The sequence below is a fragment of the Rhea pennata genome, chromosome 35 (assembly GCF_028389875.1).
Source record: "Rhea pennata isolate bPtePen1 chromosome 35, bPtePen1.pri, whole genome shotgun sequence".
Lineage (NCBI taxonomy): Eukaryota > Metazoa > Chordata > Aves > Rheiformes > Rheidae > Rhea > Rhea pennata.
Window position 1 is genome coordinate 157255 of NC_084697.1, and position 23310 is coordinate 180564.

Below are 23310 nucleotides of genomic sequence, written 5' to 3' on the forward strand. Positions count from 1 at the left end.
GGCTGTCCGGGCTCCTACGGCCCGGCTGTCCCACCCCCTATAGCCGGGCTGTCCGGGCTCCTACGGCCCGGCTGTCCCACCCCCTATAGCCGGGCTGTCCCGGCTCCTACAGCCCGGCCGCCGCCGGGGCCAGCCTATAGCTGGGCTGTCCCACCCCCTACAGCCCGGCTGTCCCGGTGCCTATAACTCGGCTGTCCCACCCCCTATAGCCCAGCTGTCCCACTCTCTATAGCCCGGCTGTCTGGGCTCCTATAGCCCGGGTGCCCCGGCGCCTGTAGCCCGGCTGTCCTGGCGCCTATAACTCGGCTGTCCCAGTGCCTGTAGCCCGGGTGTCCCAGTCCCTATAGCCCGGCTGTTCTAGCCCCTATAGCCCGACTGTCCCGGCCTGTATATCCCAGCCATCACAGCCCCTACACCCAGCTGTCCCAGCCCCTATACCCCAGCTCTTCTGGCCCCTATAGCCTACCCATCCCGGCCCCTACAGCACTCAGTCCCGGCCCCCATAGCCCTGCTGGGAGCATCCCCTATGTCCCGTACAACTCCTGCTACGGCCCAGTATGGCCCCAGTGCCTGATCCCAGCGCCTATAGCTCCCCAGAGCCCCCATAGCTGGGATACCTGCTGCCTCCATGGCCCCCCAGCCCCCAGCCCCCATGGCCCTGCCACGGGGCAGTCCCCGTCCCCGTCCCATACGGCCCCGATGGCCCCTGAAATCCCCACGGCCCCCCACGGCCCCACAGCCCCCGTCCCCACGGCCCCCACAGCCCCACTGCCCCCGCCCCAGCCCTATAGAGTCCCGCAGCCCCCGGCCCCAGCCCCGCAGCCCCACAGCCCCCCCCCCAGCCCTACAGAGTCCCGCAGGCCCCATCCCCACGGCCCCACGGCCCCCGCCCTATAGAGTCCCACAGCCCCCGTCCCCACGGCCCCCACAGCCCCACTGCCCCCGCCCCAGCCCTATAGAGTCCCGCAGCCCCCGGCCCCACGGCCCCCACAGCCCCACTGCCCCCGCCCCAGCCCTATAGAGTCCCACAGCCCCCGTCCCCACGGCCCCCACAGCCCCACTGCCCCCGCCCCAGCCCTATAGAGTCCCACAGCCCCCGTCCCCAGCCCCGTGGCCCCACAGCCCCTGCCCCAGCCCTATAGTGTCCTGCAGGCCCCATCCCCACGGCCCCACGGCCCCCGCCCTATAGAGTCCCGCAGCTGCCGTCCCCGTGGCCCCCACGGCCCCCCCCAGCCCTACAGAGTCCCGCAGGCCCCATCCCCACGGCCCCATGGCCCCCGCCCTATAGAGCCCCGCAGCTGCCGTCCCCGTGGCCCCCACGGCCCCCCCCAGCCCTATAGAGTCCTGCAGCCCCCGTCCCCATCCCCACGGCCCCACAGCCCCCGCCCCAGCCCTATAGAGTCCCGCAGCCCCCGTCCCCATCCCCACGGCCCCACAGTCCCCGCCCCAGCCCTATAGAGTCCCGCAGCCCCCGGCCCCAGCCCTATAGAGTCCCACAGCCCCTGCCCCAGCCCTACAGAGTCCCGCAGGCCCCATCCCCACGGCCCCACGGCCCCCGCCCTATAGAGTCCCACAGCCCCCGTCCCCACGGCCCCCACAGCCCCACTGCCCCCGCCCCAGCCCTATAGAGTCCCACAGCCCCCGTCCCCACGGCCCCCACAGCCCCACTGCCCCCGCCCCAGCCCTATAGAGTCCCACAGCCCCCGTCCCCAGCCCCGTGGCCCCACAGCCCCTGCCCCAGCCCTATAGTGTCCTGCAGGCCCCATCCCCACGGCCCCACGGCCCCCGCCCTATAGAGTCCCGCAGCTGCCGTCCCCGTGGCCCCCACGGCCCCCCCCAGCCCTACAGAGTCCCGCAGGCCCCATCCCCACGGCCCCATGGCCCCCGCCCTATAGAGCCCCGCAGCTGCCGTCCCCGTGGCCCCCACGGCCCCCCCCAGCCCTATAGAGTCCTGCAGCCCCCGTCCCCATCCCCACGGCCCCACAGCCCCCGCCCCAGCCCTATAGAGTCCCGCAGCCCCCGTCCCCATCCCCACGGCCCCACAGCCCCCGCCCCAGCCCTATAGAGTCCCGCAGCCCCCGTCCCCATCCCCACGGCCCCACAGCCCCCGCCCCAGCCCTATAGAGTCCCGCAGCCCCCGTCCCCATCCCCACGGCCCCACAGCCCCCGCCCCAGCCCTATAGAGTCCCGCAGCCCCCGTCCCCATCCCCACGGCCCCACAGCCCCCGCCCCAGCCCTATAGAGTCCTGCAGCCCCCGTCCCCATCCCCACGGCCCCACAGTCCCCGCCCCAGCCCTATAGAGTCCCGCAGCCCCCGTCCCCATCCCCACGGCCCCACAGCCCCCGCCCCAGCCCTATAGTGTCCCGCAGCCCCCGTCCCCATCCCCACGGCCCCACAGTCCCCGCCCCAGCCCTATAGAGTCCCGCAGCCCCCGTCCCCAGCCCCGCGGCCCCACAGCCCCCGCCCCAGCCCTACAGAGTCCCACAGCCCCCGGCCCCTGCGGCCCCCCGGCCCGGGCCCCCCAAGAAGGGCGCACGGGGGCTGGCTCGCCACGGGGCGCTGGGGCCGTTTATGAAGCATCAAATATACAGTCTCTTATGTACAGCCCGGCGCGGGCACATGCGGGCGGGCGCCCGGCTCCCCCGGGGGCCCAGGCGTCCGGGGTGGGGGCGGGGGGGTTAAAGTGCCATGTGACCTTCAGCCTGAGCCGGGAGGGAGGAGGGATGGGGGGGCCCGGCCTGGGGGCAGAGCCGTGGGGGGAGGGGAGGGCGCGGGCCCAGGCGTCCGGGCCCCCCCTCCCGCTGTCCCGCACACGAGCCACGTGCAAGCGTGGGGGGGGGGGCCGCTGCCGCCATGAGGCCTCGGGGGGGCGGGGGGGGGGTCACACCACGGTGCTGATGCGGTTGCCCCCCTTGGGCTTGGAGGGGCCCGGGGGGGGCGGCGCCAGGGGCGAGGTGGGGCCGGCGGGCGAGTGGGGGCTGAGGGGGGTGTGGGGCGAGGGGGGGGGCAGGGGCGGGTAGGAGGGGTGCGGGGGGATGGGCGAGTGCGGGGGGGGGTGGTGGTGGTGATGGTGGTGGTGGTGATGGTGGTGGTGGCCCGGGGGGGGGCCGCCCCCCCCGCGCAGGGCGCCCCCCCCGAAGACGAAGTGCTTGGCGGGGGCGGGGGGCGGCGGGGGGCGGTGGTGCGGGGGGGGCCCGGGGGGGTAGGCGTGGGGCAGGCCGTGGGGGGGGGCGGCGGGGCTGTAGAGGGGCAGGGGCGAGAGGGGCTGGCGGGGGGGGGCCGGGCCGGCGCCCCGCTTGCCGGGGCGGTGCAGGGTGTAGTGGGGGTGGGGCGGGGGGAAGCCCCCCCCGGGGGGGCCGTGCTGCTGGGGGGGCGCCGACAGCGGGGGCTGGGGGCCGCCGGCGAAGCGGGGGGGGCCGGCGGCGGCGATGGCCGGCAGCGGCGGCGGCGGCGCCGGCCGGGCCGGCGGCGGCGGCTGCGGCTGCGGCTGCTGGGGGTACGGGGGGGGCGGCGGGGGCGGGGGGCCGGGCCCCCCCCCGGGGCCGCCGCCGGCCGCCCCCCCGGGGCCGGGGCCGGGGCCGGGGCCGGGGCCCCCCCCGGGGCCGCCGTGGCAGTACTGGGCGTGCAGCGCCTGGAGCTTGGAGGGGCCGTCGGGGGCCGGGGGGGGCGCGGGCGGGTGGTGGTGGTGGTGGTGGTGGGAGGAGGAGGCCGAGGAGGAGGAGGCCGAGGCCGAGGCGCAGGCGGCGGCGGCGGCGCCGGGGGGGGGCCCGGGGGGGGCCCGGCCGCGGCGGCTGCCGAAGAGGGAGCCCAGGAAGGACGAGGAGTTGGAGACGGGCCGGGCCGGCGCCTTGTAGCCCTCGGCCCCCCCCGGCGGGGCCGCCGGCCCCCCCCGCGGCTGCGGCCGGGGGCTGCTGATGATGGAGCCCTGCGGGGGGGCGGCGTCACCCCCGCCGCCCGGCCCCACCCCACCCCGCCCCTGGGATTAGCCCCGCCCCTGGGATTAGCCCCGCCCCTGGGATTAGCCCCGCCCCACGGAGAGACGTGCCCCGCCCCCAGGATTAGCCCCCCCCCCGGATGATCCCCACCCCATGGACAGACATGCCCCACCCCTGGGATTAGCCCCGCCCCTGCGATTAGCCCCGCCCCATGGAGAGATGTGCCCCGCCCCTGGGATTAGCCCCTCCCCCTGGGATTAGCCCCGCCCCTGCGATTAGCCCCGCCCCTGCGATTAGGGCCCCCCCGATGAGCCCCGCCCCATGGACAGACATGCCCACCCCTGGGATTAGCCCCGCCCCCTGGGATTAGCACACCCCCGGGATTAGCTCCGCCCCATGGAGACACATGCCCCTCCCACCAGGATTAGCCCCACCCCCATTGAGGGGATGCCCCCCCCCGATTAGCCCCACCTCCATTGTGGGGAAGCCCTGCCCCCCGGGATTAGCCCTGCCCCATGGATAGGCATGCCCCACCCACGAGGATTAGTCCCACCCCATGGACAGGCAAGCCCCACCCACTAGTATTAGCCACACCCATCATGATTTAGCCCCACCCATTCAATGGAAGCCCCACCCCTAGGATCAGCTCCACCCCCTTAACAGGAAGCCCCACCCCTAGTGTTGGCCCCGCCCCACAGACGGGAAGCCTCACCTATCAGGATTAGCCCCTCCCATATATGGGCAAGCCCCGCCCTGCAGAGCAGGTTTCCTGGCCCTGGGGTACAAACCCCGCCCCCCAGAGCAAGCCCCGCCCCCACAGCAGTGCCCCGCCTCCTGCCTCAGCACAGGGGGCGGGGCCTGGGGCGGGGCCGTGGTGGGGGCGGGGCCAGGTGCCCCCTCACCTCGATGGTGCTGTCCAGGGACCCCACGCTGTTGCGCCGGCCCCGCTTGCCTGGGGGGCACGAGGATGGGGGTCACACGCCGGGGGGCAGGGCTCTACCCCAGCCCCATGGCGAGGGCCACGTCCCCCCTAGCCCCACGGTGGAGAGAGAGCCCCCGGGACCCACAGCTGGCCCCACGGCAGGGGCCACATCCCCTTGCCCCCATGGTGGAGAAAGAGCCCCCGGGACCCACAGCTGGCCCCACGGTGAGGGCCACGTCCCCTTGCGCCCGGTGGAGGGAGACCCCCCCCAGGCCCCACAGCCAGCCTCATAGCAGGGCAGCGGCCCCCCGGCCCCCCGGCGCGGGGAGCCCCCCGCCCCCCTGCGGGGCAGCGGCCCCCTGGCCCCCCGGCGCGGGGAGCCCCCCGCCCCCCAGCGGGGAAGCGGCCCCCCGGCGCGGGGAGCCCCCCGCCCCCCAGCGGGGCAGCGTCCCCCCGGCGCGGGGAGCCCCCCGCCCCCCAGCGGGGCAGCGGCCCCCTGGCCCCCCGGCACGGGGAGCCCCCCGCCCCCCAGCGGGGAAGCGGCCCCCCGGCCCCCCGGCGCAGGGAGCCCCCCGCCCCCCAGCGGGGCAGCGTCCCCCCGGCGCGGGGAGCCCCCCGGCCCCCCTGCGGGGCAGCGGCCCCCCGGCGCGGGGAGCCCCCCGGCCCCCAGCGGGGTAGCGGCCCCCTGGCCCCCCGGCGCGGGGACCCCCCCGGCCCCCCAGCGGGGCAGCGGCCCCCCAGCCCCCCGCGTCCCCCCGGCCCCCCGCTCACCGCCGTCGGAGAGGTCGCGCAGGGAGCTGCTCAGGGCGCTGCGCTTGAGCCCCTCGGGGGGGGCGAAGGCCTCGTCCAGGCTGCTGCGGCTCAGCCCGTTGAGGGCGTCGCGGGGGGGGCCCGCGCCCCGCGCCCCCGCCACCCCCTTCTGCTTCTCCAGCTCCGCTGCGGCACCCGGCGCCCGTCACCCCGGCGCCCGGGCGCCCCGCAGCCCGGCCCGGCGTTCCCAGCGCCCCCAGCGCCCGTCCCAGTGCTCTCCAGTCCGCCCAGCGCCCCCCCCTCCAGTGCTTCCAGCGGTGCCTGTGCCCGTCCCAGCGCCCCCAGCGCCCGTCCCAGTGCTCTCCAGTCCGCCCAGCGCCCTCCTGAGTGCTTCCAGCAGTGCCTGTGCCCGTCCCAGCGCCCCCAGTGCCCATCCCAGAGCCCCCAGCACCCCCAGCGCCCATCCCAGCAACCCCAGTGCCCCCAGCACCCCTCCCAGCACCCTCAGCGCCCATCTCAGCACCCCCAGTGCCCCTCCCAGCACACCCAGCACCCTTCCCAGCGCCGCCAGTGCCCATCCCAGCACCCCCTGCACCCCATCCAGTGCCCCCCGCACCCCTCCCAGCACCCCCAGTGCCCCTCCCAGCACCCCCCCGCAGTCCCCATGCCCCTCCCAGTGCCCCCCGTGCCCCTCCCAGCACCCCCAGTGCCCATCCCAGCACCCCCCCACAGCCCCCGCACTCCTCCCAGCGCCCCCAGTGCCCATCCCAGTGCCGCCCCACGCTCCCAGTGCCCCTCCCAGTGCCCCCCGCGCCCCTCCCAGCGCCCCCCGCGGCTCACCCTCCACGCGGTACTTCTCCATCTCCTGCACCTCGGCCACGGACTCGCGCAGGTCGCTGGCGAAGCGCAGCCGGTCCTGGGGGCTCGGCGCGTTGAAGACGATCAGCACCTTCCGCTCCCCCCCCGGCGCCGCCGACAGCAGCTTGATCCCGAACTGGTAATCTGGGGCGCCGCAGTGGGTCAGCGCGGGGGGCGGCGGGCAGTACTCGGGGGGGCTGGGGGGCTGGACTGTCCAGTGGGGGCTCCATGGGGCAGTGTGGGGCAGAGCGGCATCCCACGGGGTGCCGTAGGGCACCGGGGGGCTGTGGGATATCCCACGGAGGGCACCATGGGGCACTGGAACTTCTTGTGGGGCACCGTGGGGCAGCAGGGCATGCCGTGGGGACTCTGTGGGGCACCAGGGGGCACTGGAACTTCTTGTGGGGCACCGTGGGGCAGCAGAGCATGCCGTGGGGACTCTGTGGGGCACCAGGGGGCAGCGGGACCACTTGTGGGGCACTGTGGGGCAGCAGAGCATGCCGTGGGGACTCTGTGGGGCACCAGGGGGCACTAGAACTTCTTGTGGGGCACCTTGGGGCAGCAGAGCATGCCGTGGGGACTCTGTGGGGCACCAGGGGGCACTAGAACTTCTTGTGGGGCACCTTGGGGCAGCAGAGCATGCCGTGGGGACTCTGTGGGGCACCAGGGGGCAGCGGGACCACTTGTGGGGCACTGTGGGGCAGCAGAGCATGCCGTGGGGACTCTGTGGGGCACCAGGGGGCAGCGGGACCACTTGTGGGGCACTGTGGGGCAGCAGAGCATGCTGTGGGGACTCTGTGGGGCACCAGGGGGCACTAGAACTTCTTGTGGGGCACCGTGGGGCAGCAGGGCATGCCGTGGGGACTCTGTGGGGCACCAGGGGGCAGCGGGGCACCCCAGGGGGCAGCATGGGCTGCTGTGGGGCAGCAGGGCATCCCACGGGGGCACCATGCGGTGCCATGGGGCAGCAGGCCACGCCGTGGGGCGCCGCGGGGCTCACAGGCGTTCTGGAAGAGCTGCATGTGCATCTCGACGAGGGGGAAGCTCTGGCGGAAGCTGTAGGTCACCAGGATCTTCTTCTTCTGGAAGATCTTCGTCACCTGCCGGGGCGCGAGGTCAGCAGGGACCCCGGCGTCCGGGATCCCCGCCCTGCCCCGCCCTGCCCCAGCCGGACCCCCACTCCGCCCCACGCTCACCACCAGCAGGTCGTTGAAGAGGAAGACCTCGCGCTGGTGCAGCCCCAGGCGCTGGGGCCGGTTGGGGTCGGGCACCTCGTAGAGCTGGCAGCAGCACACCAGGCGCCGGTGGGGCAGGGACAGCACCTGGGGGGTGCGGCCAGAAGCTGGGGGGAGCCTGGATGGCCCATGCGCAGGGTCACCCAGAGCAGCCCCATCTCTACACAGGATCACCCAGAACATCCTGTCCTGGCTATGGGGCTACCTGGAGCAGTGCCCCATGGTGTCACCTTGAAAGTCCCTCTCTGGCCTCACCTACAACATCCCTCCATGGGGACACCTAGAACGTCAACTCATAGGATCACTTAGGACATCTCTCCACAGTGTCACCTACAGCACCAGCCCATAGGATCGCTGAGAACACCAGAAGTCCTTCCAGAGCATCCTACGGGACGTATCTCCTAGACTATCTCCCTCTACGGTCACGTACAAGGTCCTGGCCTAAGTACGGGGCCACCCGGGGTCCTCCCCACCCCCAGGCTCCCCCTTTCACCCACCGGCTTCTTGCCAACGATCATGCGCTCGACAGCCTGGACCTGAGAGACGTGGTCATCGTTGGTGCGCAGCTCCCGGCTCTGGATGCGCTGGTAGATGCCCACCAGCATGTCCCGGGGGATGTCCTCGCCGTTGTCCACCCCTGCGTGACGCCCAGCCCCCGCTCAAGAACCTGCGTTCTCGAGCAGGTGCAGTGCTGTCGGGGCAGGGAGGGACGGGGCTGCGGCTCTCACCTCGGAGGTTCTTGATGAAGTCCTCCAGCTTCATCTTGCGCTCAGCCTTGACGCTGGGGCTGTACATGTCCGTGTTGAGGAGGATGATGGCGAAGGCCAGGATGAAGATGGTGTCTGGGTTCCGGAACTGGCGCAGCAGGGCCGCGTTACACACGCAGTAGCGCTGGCTGCGGGTGGACAATCCCCACGGCCCATGGGGTGAGGGTGCCCCATGGCCACCCCCATACGGCCATGGCTGGCCTGGCTAGGAGGCTTCTAGACCGCACAATGGTCCTGGCACGACCCGGGTCCCCGGTTCCCTAGAGCGTCGCCACGTTGCACGTGGGGCACCACCCGTAAGGGCAGTCCTCGTGGTCTCTTGGGTCACCTAGAACATCTCTCTGGTCCAGCTCCACCGCCCCAGCACCACCACCAGCACCTCTACCTCGAGCTATCCTCCTCTAGGGCAACTAAGGACGCACCTCCTCTTCACCCAGATGACACCCACTCTGGAGGACGTTCTAGACCACACAACTGCTTCTAGACCGTGCAAAGGCTCAGCAGCCTTCCCAGCTCTGGGTGGCGCCAGCGGAGGAGGAGGGAGGTACTGGCTCTCACCTGAAGGCCTCGATCAAGCGCTCGACCTTCTGGGCCTCGCCCTGCACCCGGATGTGGGACTGGAACTTGCGGAGCGCCTCGTCCAGCTCCATGCCGGAGAAGTCCATCTCGTCCACCACGCAGCTGCGGGAGAGCCGCGACAGCCCGAAGCTGGCCCCGGTCCCGAGCGCTGGTGCAGGACTGTCCCCGCTGCTGCCCAGGCCCCCCTGCCGCCGCTTACTCGAGAACGTCGCGGTTGAACTGCTTCTGCCGGTTGCCGAGGAACTCGCCGATCATCTGCCGGCTCAGCCCCTTGCGCTCCAGGATGAAGTGGGCGACCCCCACGGGGGTGTCGGAGAGGAAGCCCCGCTCGATCAGGTACTGGATCCCCTTCTCCGGCTTCCTGTGCAGAGACAGGCCCAGGGTCGCCCAGCCGCTGCTGCAGGGCAGCCTGGAGCCCTCCTGGCAGCACCGCCCTGTCCCCACCAGACTGCCCCCTTGACCGCCCCCCTGGGGTCACTAGAAATGCCACCCAGTCCTCCCTATTGGGTCACCTAGAATATCACCATGTTTTATCAACAGAATCACGTACAACACCACGTTGCCGTGACTGCAGGACCACGTAGAACATCACTCTTATGCTTATAGCATCACCTAGAACAACACTCGGTCCTCCCTACAGGATCACCTAGAATGCTGTCCTGTTGTTGCTAGAGAGTTCCCTAGAACACCTCCATGCCCTTGCTACAGGGTCACCTAGAACAGCGTGCTGATCTCCCTGGAGGGTTACCTAGAACATCACCATGTCCTTGCTACAGGGCCACCCTGAACAGCGTGCTGATCTCCCTGGAGGGTCACCTAGCACAAAGCTGTCCTCGCCATGGGCGTCACACACAGCAACGCCCTGCTCTTGCTAGAGTCACCCAGACCACCACTCTGCCCTCCCCGGAGGGTCACCGAGAACAGCAGCCCGTCCCGCGTCTAGCACGGCCCAGAGCGGCGCCCCGCGCCCCTCACTTGTTGAAGAGGTTGAGGCCGATGCGGTACTGCCGGCGCTGCACCACGTCGTTGTTGAGGGCCGGCGAGTCCCAGCTCTGGCGCGGCTCGCGCTGGTAGGTCTGCTTGCCGGGGGGCAGGGGGCCGGGGGGCTGCGGCGGGGCGGCCGGCGGGGGCGGCGGGGGCGGCGGGGGCGGGTCGCGCAGGCTGTCGCGCGACGAGGACCCCGAGGAGCAGTTGAGGGTCTCGTTGGAGTTGGAGCTGCTGCGCAGGCTGTCGTTGTCGCCCTCGGAGCCCTCCTCGGGGGGCAGGCGCCCGGCGGGGGGCCCGGTGGCGGCTGGCGGCGGCGGGGGCGGCGGCGGCGGCGGCTCGGCGTGGAAGCAGCGGTGCGGGGGGGGCCCGCGGGCCGGGGCGCCGCCGGGGGCCGGGGGGCCGCCCCGGGGCAGCGTGCCCCCCGCCTCGGGCTCGAAGGGGCCCCCGCGGCTGAGCGAGCCGCGGTCGGAGCGGTCGCTGAGGTCCACGGAGCTGTCGCTGGGGGGCTCCACGGTGAGCAGGGGCAGGTGCCCCCCCCCGGCCCGGCCCCGGCACTCCAGGCAGGGGGGGGGCGGCCCGCGGCGCGGCGGGGCCGGCGCCCCCCCGCCGGGGCCCTCCTCGGGGCCGCCCCAGGGCTCGGGGCGCGCCGGGGGGTTGCCGGGGGGCGGCGGGGGCGGTGGGGGGGCGCCGGCGGGGGCGGGCGGGCCCCCCTCGGCGCTGGGGGGCCGCTCCAGCGACAGGGGCGAGCCGGGCAGCCCCTCGTCCAGGTAGAGGGTGACGTCGCTGAAGGAGGTGGCGGCGCTGTCGCCCGCCGGCCCCGGGCCCGGACCCCCCTCGGGGGCGCCCGGGGCCCCCGGCGCCGCCCCCCGGCACCCCAGCGCCTCGTCGATGGAGGCCGCCAGCGACTGCACCTGCGGGGGGGGGGAGGGGGCGGAGCTCAGAGCCGAGCCCCGCCCCCGGAGCCTCTAGCCCCGCCCACCCCGGAGCCCCACCCCAAACCGCCCTAACCCTGCACCCTTAGCCCCGCCCCCAGAGCACCAAGCCCCGCCTCCTCAGCAGAAGCCCCACCCTTGTAGCCACTAGCCCCACCCCTAGCTTAAGCCCCACCCCCAGAGAGCCTAGCCCCACCCCCAAAGCCCCCAGCCTCGCTGCTGAAGCCCCACCCTGTCCCCCAGTGCCCCAAGCTCCACCCCCAGAGCGCCAAGCCCCGCCTCAATAGCCCCCCAGAGCCCTCAGCCCCACCCCCAGAACACTTAGCCCCGCCCTAGACCCACCTCAGAGCCCCAAGCCCCGCCCCCAGCCCCCTTAGCCCCACCCCAGAGCCCCAAGCCCCGCCCCCCCGCCCCGCCCCAGCCTCCTTTGCCCCGCCCCCAGCCCTTAGCCCTGCCCCAGGACCCTCAGCCCTGCCCTGAGCCCCAAGCCCCTCCCCAGAGCCCCAAGCCCCACCCTCAGCCCCACCCCAGCCCCCTTAGCCCCGCCCCCGAGCTCCAAGCCCCTCCCCCAGCCCCCTTAGCCCCGCCCCCGAGCCCCAAGTCCCACCCTCAGCCCCACCCCAGCCCCCTTAGCCCCGCCCCCGAGCTCCAAGCCCCGCCCCCAGCCCCCTTAGCCCCGCCCCCAGGCACCTGCTGGGCGAAGGCCTCCTCCAGGTCGGCGGCGCCGGGGCCGAAGTCGGCGGAGGCCGAGAGGTGCCGGGGGGGGCTGGGGGGCCCCCCGCCGCCCGGGCCGCCCCCCCCGCCGCCGGGCCCCCCCGCCGCCGCCGCCGCCGGCTCGGGGGGGCTGTCGGGGGGCTCGGCGGCGGCGGCGGCGCCGTCCAGCCCGGCGCGGCACGAGCCCCCGTAGCGGGGGGGGCGGCGGGGCCCGCGCGGCCCCCCCAGCGCCCCCTCATCCAGCGAGGCCGGCTTGCCCTCGAAGTAGGGGGCGGGCGGCGGGGGCGGCCCGGGCCCCGGGGCCGGGGGGCCGCGGTCGTACTCCTCGAAGGAGAACTGGAGGCGCATGCCGGCCAGCGCCAGGCGCCGCGAGCGCCGGCTCTCGGCCGCCGAGCTGCGCAGCCGCTCGAACTTCTTGGCCATGCGGTAGCGGCGGAAGGCGGCCTGGATGGTGCGCGCCGCCCGCCGCGTCCGGAAGTACCCGCCGTACTTGCGCTCCAGCATCTCCACCTGCCCCGCGACACCGCGCGTCAGGCCCGCGGCCGAGGCGAGGCGGCGCCGCCGCTGCGGCCCGGCCCCGCGCACGAGGACGCCCTGTGCTCGGGGGCTCCCAGCGCACGAGGACGCCCCATGCACGAGGACAGTCCTACACACGAGGACACTGGCGTGCACAGGGATGCCCCACACCCCACATGCATCCCTTCGCACGAGGATGCCCCTTGCACGAGGACGCCCCAGGCACAAGGACAGTGGCTTGCACGGGGATGCCCCACACCCTGCCCATGTCCCTTCGCACGAGGATGCCCCTTGCACGAGGACACCCCACGCACGAGGACATTGGTGTGCACGGGAATGCCCCACATCCTGCCTGTGTCCCTTCACACGAAGATGCCCCTTGCACGAGGACGCCCTGCGCACGAGGACACCCCACGCCCCGCCCGCGTCCCTTTGCACGAGGATGCCCCTTGCACGAGGACACCCCGCGCACGGGGACGCCCCATGCATGAGGACGCCCCACGCCCCGCCCGCGTCCCTTCGCACGGGGACGCCGCCCGGCCGGCCCTACCTTCTTGTCCTGCAGGTCGGTGGAGAGCTCGTAGCTGTCGCTGAGCGCCTTGGCCCGCTTGCTCTCCTCCTCCTCCTGCATGCGCAGGGCCACGCTGGCGGGCTGCGGCGGCAGGCGGGCGGCCCGGCCCCAGGGCGGCGCGGCGGCGGCGGCGCCGGGGGCCCCCGCGGGCGCCGGCGGCTCGGGCGCCGGCTCGGGCGCGCAGCGGTACGGCGGCTGGCTCCCGGGGCTCTCGGGCAGCGGCCCCCCGCCCTCGCTGCCCGGGCCCTCGCCCTCCACGCTGCGGGACAGCGGGCGCCCGTCAGCGCCGGCACGGGCCGCCGCTGCCCGCGCCCCCCGGAGCCCCCCGAGCCATCCAGAGCCCCCCAGAGCCTGTCCAGAGCCCCCAGAGCTGCCTGGAGCCCGTCCAGAGCCGTCCAGAGCCCCCCTGAGCCCCCAGAACTGCCTGGAGCCCATCCAGAGCCCCCCAGAGCTGCCTGGAGCCCGTCCAGAGCCCCCCAGAGCCCGTCCAGAGCCAGTCCAGAGACCCCCTGGAGCCCCCAGAGCTGCATGGAGCCCATCCAGAGCCCCCCGAGCCTGTCTAGACCCCCACCCCCCGAGCCCCCAGAGTTGCCTGGAGCCTGTCCAGAGCCCCCCAGAGTCCCTGGAGATGCCTGGAGCCTGCTAGAGCTTGTCCAGATTCCCCCAGAGCCTTTCCAGAGGCCCCCCCCCATCCCGGAGCCCACACAGAGCCCATGGAGACACCTGGATCCCGCTAGAGCCCCCCCAGAGCCCCTGGAGCCCCCCAGAGCCCATCCAGAGCCCGCTAGAGCCCATCCAGAGCCCCCTCCAGAGCCCCTGGAGACGCTCGGAGCCTGCTACAGCCTGTCCACAGCCCCCCGGAGCTGCCCAGATCCCACTAGAGCCCGTCCAGTGGTCCCCCCTCCCCGGAGCTCCTGGGGCCACCTGGAGCCCGTCCAGAGCCCCCCAAGAGCCCGCTAGAGCTTGTCCAGAGACCCCTTGGAGCCCCTAAAACAGCCTAGAAGCCCCCTGAGCCTGCTAGAGCCTGTCCAGAGACCCCCTCGAAGATGTTTGGAGCCCGTCGAGAGCCCCTGGAGACGCCTGGAGCCTGCTAGAGCCCGTCCGGAGCCCCTCCAGGGCTGTTCCCAGCCCGCCTGGAGCCCACGTGGGGCGCATGGAGCCGTCTAGGGAGCACCCGGAGCCCCGTGGGGCGACTAGAGCCCATCTGGAGCCTCCCTCCCCCCCCCCCGGGGGACCTAGAGCCGCCAGGAGCCACGCCAGCGGGGAGCCCGGGGACACAGGGACAGGCGCGTGCACACGGGGACGGCCCCGGCGCGCGGGGACACCCCGGGCACGGCCGCTCCGAGGCGGCACGCTGCCAGCCCCCAAGCACCCAGGCGTCCAGAGCGGGGCTGGGGGGAGGTCTGGGGGTCTCCGTGCCCCTGGGGAGGTCCATGAGGGTCTAGGGAGGGTCCTGGCACGTACAGAGGGGGGACCCAGGGGGTTGAGTAGGGTGTGGTGGGGGTAGGGTCTGCGGGGACTGCTGGGGCTTGGGGATATCCCTGGGTGTCCTCTGGGTTTTGGGTGGGGTCCGAGAGGGCCCGGGGGCTCCAGGGAAGGTGTAGGCTGTTTGGGGGGGGCTGCAAGGGTTTGGGGGGACGTGGGGGGGTCCTAGCACATCCCGAGAGCAGGTGAGGAAGGGCTCTGGGAGGGTCTGGGGGGGCTCAAGGATCGGGTAGGGGGAAGGGAAGCCCTCAACGGTCTGAGGGAGCTTGGGGGAGGCAGGAGGGTCCCCCAGGGCCTGGGGGGGGGGGGTCGGGGGGGTCCAGCAGGGTCCCCCCGGGCCTGGCCCGTTGTGGGGGGCAGGGAAGATGCTGGTGGGTCTGGGGGGAGGGTTCCCCAGGGTTGGGGGGGTCCTGGTACATCCACAGAGGTGCTGGGCGGGGGGACCAGGGCTCCCAGAGAGTCTAGGGGTCCTGGAGGGTCCCCCAGGACCTGAGGGGAGTCTGGGGGGGCAGAAAGGTGGGAGGGAGAGGAGCCGGGAGGGTTCCCAAGGGCTTGGAGGGCGTCCAAGAGGGCCCCCCCAGGCCTGGCTCATTCTGGGGGGAGGGGGCACGGAAGATGCTGGTGGGTCTGGGGGGGCCCTGGCACATCCACAGAGGTCCTGGGGGGAGGGTCCCCAAGGGCCTCGGGGGGTCCAGCAGGGTCCCCGGGGGGGTCCCTCACGGCCTGGCCCGTCGCGGGGGGGGGGCAGGGAAGACGCTGGCGGGTCCGGGGGGGCGCAGGGTCGGGGGGGGGCGGGAAGGGGGGCGCGGCCCGTGCGGGGCCAGCGGGGGGTCCCCGGGGCGCGACTCACCCGTGCAGCAGGCGCTGCCGGAGCGGCCCCCGCCGCCGGTCGGCGGTGCACTGCAGGCACCACATGGCGCCGGGCCCGGGGCCGGGCCGGGCCGGGCCGGGCCGGGGGGCGAGGGCCGAGGGCCGCGCCGGGCCGCGCCGCCGCCCCCGGCGGCCGAGCAGCAGCCGCGGGAGGAGGGGGAGGAGGAGGAGCCGGCGGCGCCCCCCGGCTGGCGCCTGCCCGGCCGCGGGCCCGGGGGCCCGGGAGCGGGGCGGGGGGGTCCCGCGGGGGGGGGGGGGGGGCCGAGCCGCGCCCGGACGCCGGGGCCCCCCGGGGTCTCCCGGCGGCGGCGGCGGCGGGAGGGGTCGGGGGGGTGGGGGGGGGGCGCGCGCCCCGTCGGGCCCCGGCGCATGCGCGGAGGGCGCCCCCCGCCCGGCCCCGCCCGCGGTGGCGGTTGCCGTGGCGACGCGGCGGGCGGAGGCGGGGCTACGGGGGGGTGGGGGTGGGGCTGCCGTCACCATGGAGACACCCCCCCCCCCCCAGGGGAGGGCGGGGCGGGCGGTGGCAGGCGCCGGGGATCCCGCCGCCAGCCCCGCCCCCTCCTACGTCACCGCCCGCCCCCCGAAGGAGCCCCGGGAGGCGCCAAGATGGAGGCGTCTCCATGGCAACCGTGGCAGCCCCCCCCCCCCCCACCCCGGGCACCCAGGCGTCCGAGGACCCACGGGGTCCCTGCGGCCCCTATAGGTCCCTGGGGGTCCATACAGCCCCTATAGGTCCCTAGGGTCCCTGCAGCCCCTATAGGTCCTTGGGGGTCCATATGGTCCCCATAGGTCCGTGGTGGTCCATAGGGTCCCTATAGATCCCTGGGGGCCCCTACAGCCCCCTTGGCTCCATAGAGTCCCTATAGATCCCAGAGGTCTATATGGTCCCTACAGCTCCTGGGAGTCCCTACGGCTCCTCTAGCCCCTGGGGGGTCCGTTTGCCCCCTATAGCATCCTGTAGGGCTCCATAGGGCCCTGTGGGGGAGTCCGGCACGGCCGGGAAGGACGGGGCATCGCGCGAGGGCCCCTCGCACGACGGGGGCAGCTCCCGCGCGGGCCGCGACACGGGGGGGGGGACATGGGGGGGACACGGGGGGGGGACACGGGGGGCCCAGGCGTCCGGGGGCTCTTACCTGCGGGCGGGGCAGGTTGGAGGCGCCACAGAGAGGGAGACGGCGAGAACCTGGATGGGGAGCGGGACGGACGGACGGACCAGGAGGGAGGGAGGGAGGGACGGACGGACAGAGGGATCGGGATGGCGGGACGGACGGACAGCGGGGTGGGGGGGGTGTCTACTCCTGGCTATGGCGGGGGGCAGGATGGGGAGGTGGGGGGCAAAGAGGGGAGGAGAGAAAATACGGAGTGAAGAACACGGGGGGGCACGGGGGGGTGACAAGGGGGGTGACAAGGGGGGCACGGGGGGGGGACATGGGGGGCGACAAGGGGGGGGGATATGGGGGCCACGGGGGGCAGAGGCAGCACCAGAGCAGCTGCCCCTTAGGAATGGCCGTGGGGCACAGACACGGACACGCGTGGGGCACGAGGGCCGTGATGCACAGAGCCGGGTCCGAGCAGGCATCGGGGCGGCACCAGCCCCACGGCGGCAGCGGCGGGTCCAGACCCTCCCTGAGACCCACCCCGGGGCCCAGGCGTCCGGGCGCCCCCCAACCCCGGGGCCCAGGCGTCCGGGGCCCCGGCACTCACGTCTCGCCCTCCATGGCCGCCCAAGCGGGGCCCAGGCGTCCGGGCGCCGCAGCTCTACGGCGCGGGAGCCGGAGCGGGCGGTGCCCGGACGCCTGGGCCCCTCCGCGGGGCGGGGGGGGCGGAGGGGGGAGGTGACGGAAGGGACCCAGGCGTCCGGGCTCCCAGGCCTGGCAAACTCATCACGGCCGCTGCCCCTCCCTTCCTGCCCCCCCGCCCGGACGCCTGGGCTCTCCGGCCGCGCTCCGAGCTCGGAAACGCCGCCGCGGCGCTGGGCCGGGACTTCCTCCCCGCCCGGACGCCTGGGCCCCGGCCGCCCCTTGCGCGGCCTCGCACGTCGCAGCGCAGTGTGGAACGGCATTGCACAACCACACACGGTGTCGCACAACCGCACACGGCGTCGCACAACCGCACACGGCCTCGCACGTCGCAGCGCAGTGTTGTACAGTGTCACACAACCACACACAGCATCGCACAACCGCGCACGGCATTGCACAATGCAGCGCAGTGTTGTATGGCGTCGCACAACCGCACGTGGCCTCGCACGTCGCAGTGCAGTGTTGTACAGTGTCACACAACCGCACACGGCGTTGCACAACCGTGTACGGCATTGCACAATGCAGCGCAGTGTTGTATGGCATTGCACGACTGCACACAGCATCGCACAACCGCACACGGCGTTGCACAATGCAGTGCAGTGTGGTACGGCATCGCACAACCCTGCACAGTGTTGCACAACCGCACACGGCGTTGCACAATGCAGCGCAGTGTTGTACAGCATCACACAACCACGCACAGCGTTGCACAACCGCGCACAGCCTTGCACGTCGCAGCGCAGTGTCGTACGGCGTTGCAGAACCTCGCACGGTGTTGCACAACCGCGCACAACCCTGTATGTCACAGCGCAGTGTTGTACAGAGCCACGCAACCTTACACGGCGTCGCACAACCTTACGCGGCGTCGCACAACCGCGCGAGCCGGTGCAGCGTCGCGCTGCCGCGCGGAGCCTCGCACGGCGCAGCGATACCGGTACGTCGCCCCGCCGCCGCCCCGCCGGGGGTCACCGGGGGCGTTCCCACGGGTGGGGGAGGGGCGGGGCACCGGGGGGGGAGGGTGGGGCGGGGCTGCGGTTGCCGTGGCGACGGCCCCCGCTGTCACGCCTCCCCCACGCTGTCATCGCCGCCCGCGCCGTCGCCTGGCAACCGTCGCCACGCGCGCCCGGCGCCCCGGCAACGCGCCTCCCGGCCGTGCCTGGGGAGCGGGGCCCAGGCGTCTGGGCGCCCAACCCCCCCCATCACCGCCCCCAGGCCCCAGGCATCCGGGCGCCCAACCCCTCCCCCCCCATCACCACCACCAGGGGCCCAGGCATCTGGGCGCCCATCCCCCCCCCATCACCGCCCTGGGGGGCCCAGGTGTCCGGGCGCCCCCCCAACACCGCCCCCAGGGGCCCAGGCGTCCGGCTGGTACTGACCTCACCGTCCTGGAGCTGTCCCGGTCAGACCTGGGGGGGAGAGAGGAGGGGTGAGAGCGTGGCACGCCCGGGGCCCAGGCGTCCGGGCCCCGCCCCGCCCCCGCCGGGGGCCCAGGTGTCCGGGCCGCGGGCCAGGCCCGGCAGACGGAGCGGCCGCGGGGCGCCCTGACGCAGTTCCCCCCCCCGCGGCTCCGGCACCTGCTCGGCCATGGGGACGGGGACGGGGGGGATGCGGCCCCCCCCCCCCGGCCACCCTGCCGGGCTGTGACGAGTTATGGTGGGGCTCAGCCCCCGGGACGCGTGCCAGGGTCGGAGGGGCCCGGACGCCTGGGTCCGGGCGGGGGGAGCTGGACCGCGGGGCAACGTAGACCATAGGGCGACCTAGAACCGGGGTGTGCGATAGCAGCGGGGGGCCAAGGGAGATCCCTCCCCCGGGCCTTGGGGCGACCTGCGATGTCAGCTGACCCACAGCGTTAGGCAACCTAGAACATAGGGCAACCTATAGCATTGGGTGACCTAGAACATCACATGACCCACAGCGTTGGGCAATGCAGACTGTTGTATGCACCCCAACTTTGGATGACCTAGACCACAGCATGAGCTGCAGCATTGCGTGACCTGGAACACAGGGTGACCCACAGCATCAGGCAACAAGACCATTGGGTGACCTAGAACGTAGGGTGACCCACAGCATTGGGTGACCTAGAACACAGGAAAGCCTGCAGCGCTGGGCGATCTAGACCGTAAGGTGATCCCTAGCGTTGGGCAACCTAGAACGTGATGCCACGGAGCCCGTAGGGCGGCGGGGGCCAGGGGCGTGCGCCAAGGGGCCGGGGGGTCCTTACTTCCGCTGGAGCGTGGTGGCGGGGCTGGTGCTGGTGCTGGTGCTGTGGCCGCCGGCGCCGGGGCTGGAGCTGCGGGAGGCCCCACGGCTGAGCGGGCCCCGGTCGCGGTGGGCGCCGCCGCAGCGGTCCCGGGCGCAGGGCTCTGCGTAGCGCCCCTCGTGGCCCGCGTAGTGCCCGTCCCGCTCCAGACGCTTCTGGTAGGACAACGGGTAGGGCGCGTCCCGCTCCGGCCGGCCCGCGTAGGGCGCATCCCGGTCCAGGTGTCCTGGGTAGGGCATGTCCCGGTCCAGGTGTCCCGGGTATGGAGCGTCCCGGTCCAGGTGTCCCGGGTACAGGGCGTCCCGGTCCAGGTGTCCCGGGTACGGAGCATCACGGTCCAGGTGTCCCAGGTAGGGCGCGTCCTGGTCCAGATGGCCTTGGTACAGCGCGTCCTGGTCCAGATGGCCTTGGTACAGCGCGTCCCGCTCCAGGTGCGCCGCGTACGCTGCGTCCCGCTCCGGTCGGCCCGAGTACTGCAGCTCCCGCTCCAGGCGCGCCGCGTACGCCGCGTCCCGCTCCGGCCGGCCCACGTACGGCGCGTCGTGGTCCAGGCGTGCCGCGTAGGGCGCGTCCCGCTCCGGTCGGCCCGAGTACTGCAGCTCCCGCTCCGGCCGGCCCGCGTACGGCGCGTCCTGGTCCAGGTGCGCCGCGTACGCCGCGTCCCGCTCCGGCCGGCCCGCGTACGGCGCGTCCTGGTCCAGGTGTGCCGCGTACGGCGCGTCCCGCTCCGGCCGGCCCGCGTACGGCGCGTCCTGGTCCAGGTGCGCTGCGTACGCCGCGTCCCGCTCCGGCCGGCCCGAGTACGGCGCGTCCTGGTCCAGGCGCGCCGCGTACGGCGCGTCCCGCTCCCCGGGGCCCGGGAACGGCGGCTCCCGCTCCGGGCGGCCGTCGCGCTCCGGCTGCCCCTGGAAGCACCGCCGGCGCTCGGGGCGGCTCCGGAGGCCCTGCCCCACGGCCCGGCCCCGCAACCCAGCCCAGATCCCCCTGGTCGCCCCAACCCAGCCCCATAACCTCCCCCCCCCCAGTAAACCTGAACTGGCCCCATAACCCCCCTGCCCGGGTAGCCCCAACCCGGCTCGCGGCCCCCCAAGTACCTCTGGCTGGACCCGCGGCCCCCCAAGTGTCTCCGAGTGGGCTCGTAGCCCCCCGGCCCAGCCCGCAGCCCCCTAAGCTCCCCCGAGTGGGCTCGCAGCCCCCCAGCCTGGCCCGCAGCCCCCCACGTTCCCCCAGGTGGGCTCGTAGCCCCCCTGGCCTGGCCCGCAGCCCCCCCGGCACCCCCGAACCAGCGTGTGGCTCCTCCAGCACCTCCGACCTGACCCATAGCCCCCCGGCCCATGGACCCCTGGGCCCGCCGCCCCCCGGCCCATCCCACCGCCCTGGCCTGCTGCCCCCCGGGCACCTCCGAGTGGGCTCGTAGCCCCCCGGCCCGGCCCGCCGCCCCCCGTTGCCCCGCGCCCCCGGCCCCCCGTGGCCCCGCGCCCCCCGTGGCGGCCGTACCTGGGCGGGGGGCGCGCGGCGGAGGCGCAGGTCGCGGTTCTCGCGCGCCAGGCGCTGCAGCTGCCCCTCGAGCTGGGCGATGCGGCGGCGCTGCGAGGCCAGGAGGTGCCGCTGGCTCGCGATGATGCGGTTCAGCTCGAGCAGGTACTGCACGGCCCGGTCCGGGGGCTCGGCCGGGACCCCCGCGCCCCCCGCCGCCGCCGCCATGCCCGCGCGGGAGCGGCCGCCGCGGCCGGGGGGGGCGGCTCGGGGGGGCCGGCGCGGGGGGGGGGAGTTGGGGGGTCAGGAGGGGGGTGTCAGCTTAGGGGGTTCAGGATGGGGGTCAGGAAGGGGGTCCTGGCTTGGGGGGGGCGGAGGAGGATGGAGTTGGGGGGGTCAGGAAGGGGGTCCTGGGTTCGGGGGGGGTCAGGATGGGGAGAGTTGGGGGTCAGGATGGGGGTCCCGGCTTGGGGGGGGGAGGAGGATGGAGTTGGGGGGGTCAGTAAGGGGGTCCTGGGTTCGGGGGGGGTCAGGATGGGGAGAGTTGGGGGTCAGGATGGGGGTCCTGGCTTGGGGGGGGGAGGAGGATGGAGTTGGGGGGGTCAGGAAGGGGGTCCTGGGTTCGGGGGGGGTCAGGAAGGGGGTCCCGACTGGGGGGGTCAGGAAGGGGGGAGTTGGGGGGTCAGGAAGGGGTTCCCGGCTTGGGGAGAGGCCAGGATGGGGGAGGTTCGGGGGGAAGAAGGGGGCAGATATGAAGGGGGTCCTGGTTTGGGGGGGGGTCGGAGAAAGGGGGTGTTGGGGGGTCAGGATGGGGGTCCCGGTTGGGGGTCCGGAGGGGGAAGGTTCCGGTTTGGGGGCAGCAGTGGGGGTTTACGGACCTGGGGGGGAGGTTGGGGGGGGCCGGTCCGGGGGGGGGCAGGTTGGGGGTCCCGGGGGGGGCGGTTCCCGGTGCCGGGGGGCAGCGGTGGGTCCCGGGGCCGGGGGCGGGTTGGGGGTCCCGGGGCCGGTGGGGGGGGGTTGGGGGGCGGCCCGCGCCGGGGGGGCCCGATCCGGGCGCGGAGCTCGGAGGGAGGAGGCGAATCGGGGCGGGGGCGGGGGCGGGGCGGCGGGCGGGGCCGCGGGGGCCCAGGCGTCCGGGCGGCCCCTCCCCCCGCGCGCTGCGCCACCGCCCCCTCCCCCCGCGCCGGGGGGGGGGTTGGGGGGGCCCAGGCGTCCCGGCGGGGGGGGGGGGGAGGGGGCGGGGGGGGCCCAGGCGTCCCGGCGGGGGGGGGGAGGGGGGGGGCCCAGGCGTCCGGGACGCGCCGCGGCGGGACCGAGCGGCGGCAGCGTCGGGGGGGGGGGGGGAGGGGGGGAGGGTTAATTAACGGGACTAATTAGCCTGAGCGCGGCGGGCGCGGGGGGAGGGGCGGCCGCGGCCCCCCCCCGCCGCCCCCGCCCGCGGCGGAGCGGCCCCGCGGCGTCGCCATGGCGACGGGCCGCAAAGAGCCGCGCGCTGATTGGGGGGCGCGCGCCGCACCGGGGGGGGAGGGGGGAGGGGGGCAGCGCCCCCCCGCCGCGCCCCCGGGCCCTACAGCCCCCCCGCGAACTGCCGCCGGCCCCAGAGCCGCTGTGTGACCCCCCCCCCACCTCCATATACCGCCAGGGCCCCATAGCCCCTATATCACCCCCCCCACCTCCGTATACTGCCAGGGCCCCATAGCCCCTATATCACCCCCCCCCAACCTCCATATACCGCCAGGGCCCCATAGCCCCTATATCACCCCCCACACACACCTCCATATACCGCCAGGGCCCTATAGCCCCTATATCACCCCCCCCACCTCCGTATACTGCCAGGGCCCCATAGCCCCTATATCACCCCCCCCCAACCTCCATATACCGCCAGGGCCCCATAGCCCCTATATCACCCCCCACACACACCTCCATATACCGCCAGGGCCCTATAGCCCCTATATCACCCCCCCCACCTCCGTATACTGCCAGGGCCCCATAGCCCCTATATCACCCCCCCCACCTCCGTATACCGCCAGGGCCCCATAGCCCCTATATCACCCCCCACACACACCTCCATATACCGCCAGGGCCCTATAGCCCCTATATCACCCCCCCCACCTCCATATACCGCCAGGGCTCTATAGCCCCTATATCACCCCCACACACCTCCATATACCGCCAGGGCTCTATAGCCCCTATATCACCCCCCCACACACACCTCCATATACTGACAGGGCCCCATAGCCCCTATATCACCCCCACACACACACCTCCATATACCGACAGGGCCCCATAGCCCCTATATCACCCCCCCACACACCTCCATATACCAACAGGGCCCTATAGCCCCTATACCACCCCCACACACACACCTCCATATACCGACAGGGCCCCATAGCCCCTATATCACCCCCCCACACACCTCTGTATACCGACAGGGCCCTATAGCCCCTATATCACCCCCACACACACACCTCCGTGCACCCCCAGGGCCCCATAGCCCCTATATCACCCCCCACACACACCTCTGTATACCTCCAGGGCCCTATAGGCCCTGTATGACCCCCACACACACCTCCATATACCGACAGGGCCCTATAGACCCTATATCACCCCCACACACACACCTCCGTATACCCCCAGGGCCCTATAGCCCCTATAT

At 74.0% G+C, this 23310-nt stretch overlaps 1 protein-coding gene across 1 annotated transcript; it reads right to left on the reverse strand.

Annotated features, from left to right (window-relative positions):
• Positions 1–2882: 2882 nt before the first annotated feature.
• On the reverse strand, positions 2883–16874 carry IQSEC2 (IQ motif and Sec7 domain ArfGEF 2). Its single transcript, XM_062598645.1, has 18 exons — positions 16827–16874; positions 16256–16420; positions 12747–13026; positions 11827–12190; positions 11657–11718; positions 10727–10945; positions 10023–10669; positions 9247–9408; positions 9027–9149; positions 8430–8596; positions 8199–8338; positions 7663–7788; positions 7467–7566; positions 6449–6610; positions 5630–5794; positions 4839–4888; positions 3570–3926; positions 2883–3047 (listed from the first exon to the last, which is right to left on the reverse strand). Exons 1-18 carry the CDS (start codon positions 16838–16840, stop codon positions 2883–2885), a joined length of 3468 nt encoding a protein of 1155 aa, XP_062454629.1. The 5' UTR covers positions 16841–16874.
• Between the last annotated feature and the right edge of the window lie 6436 nt (positions 16875–23310).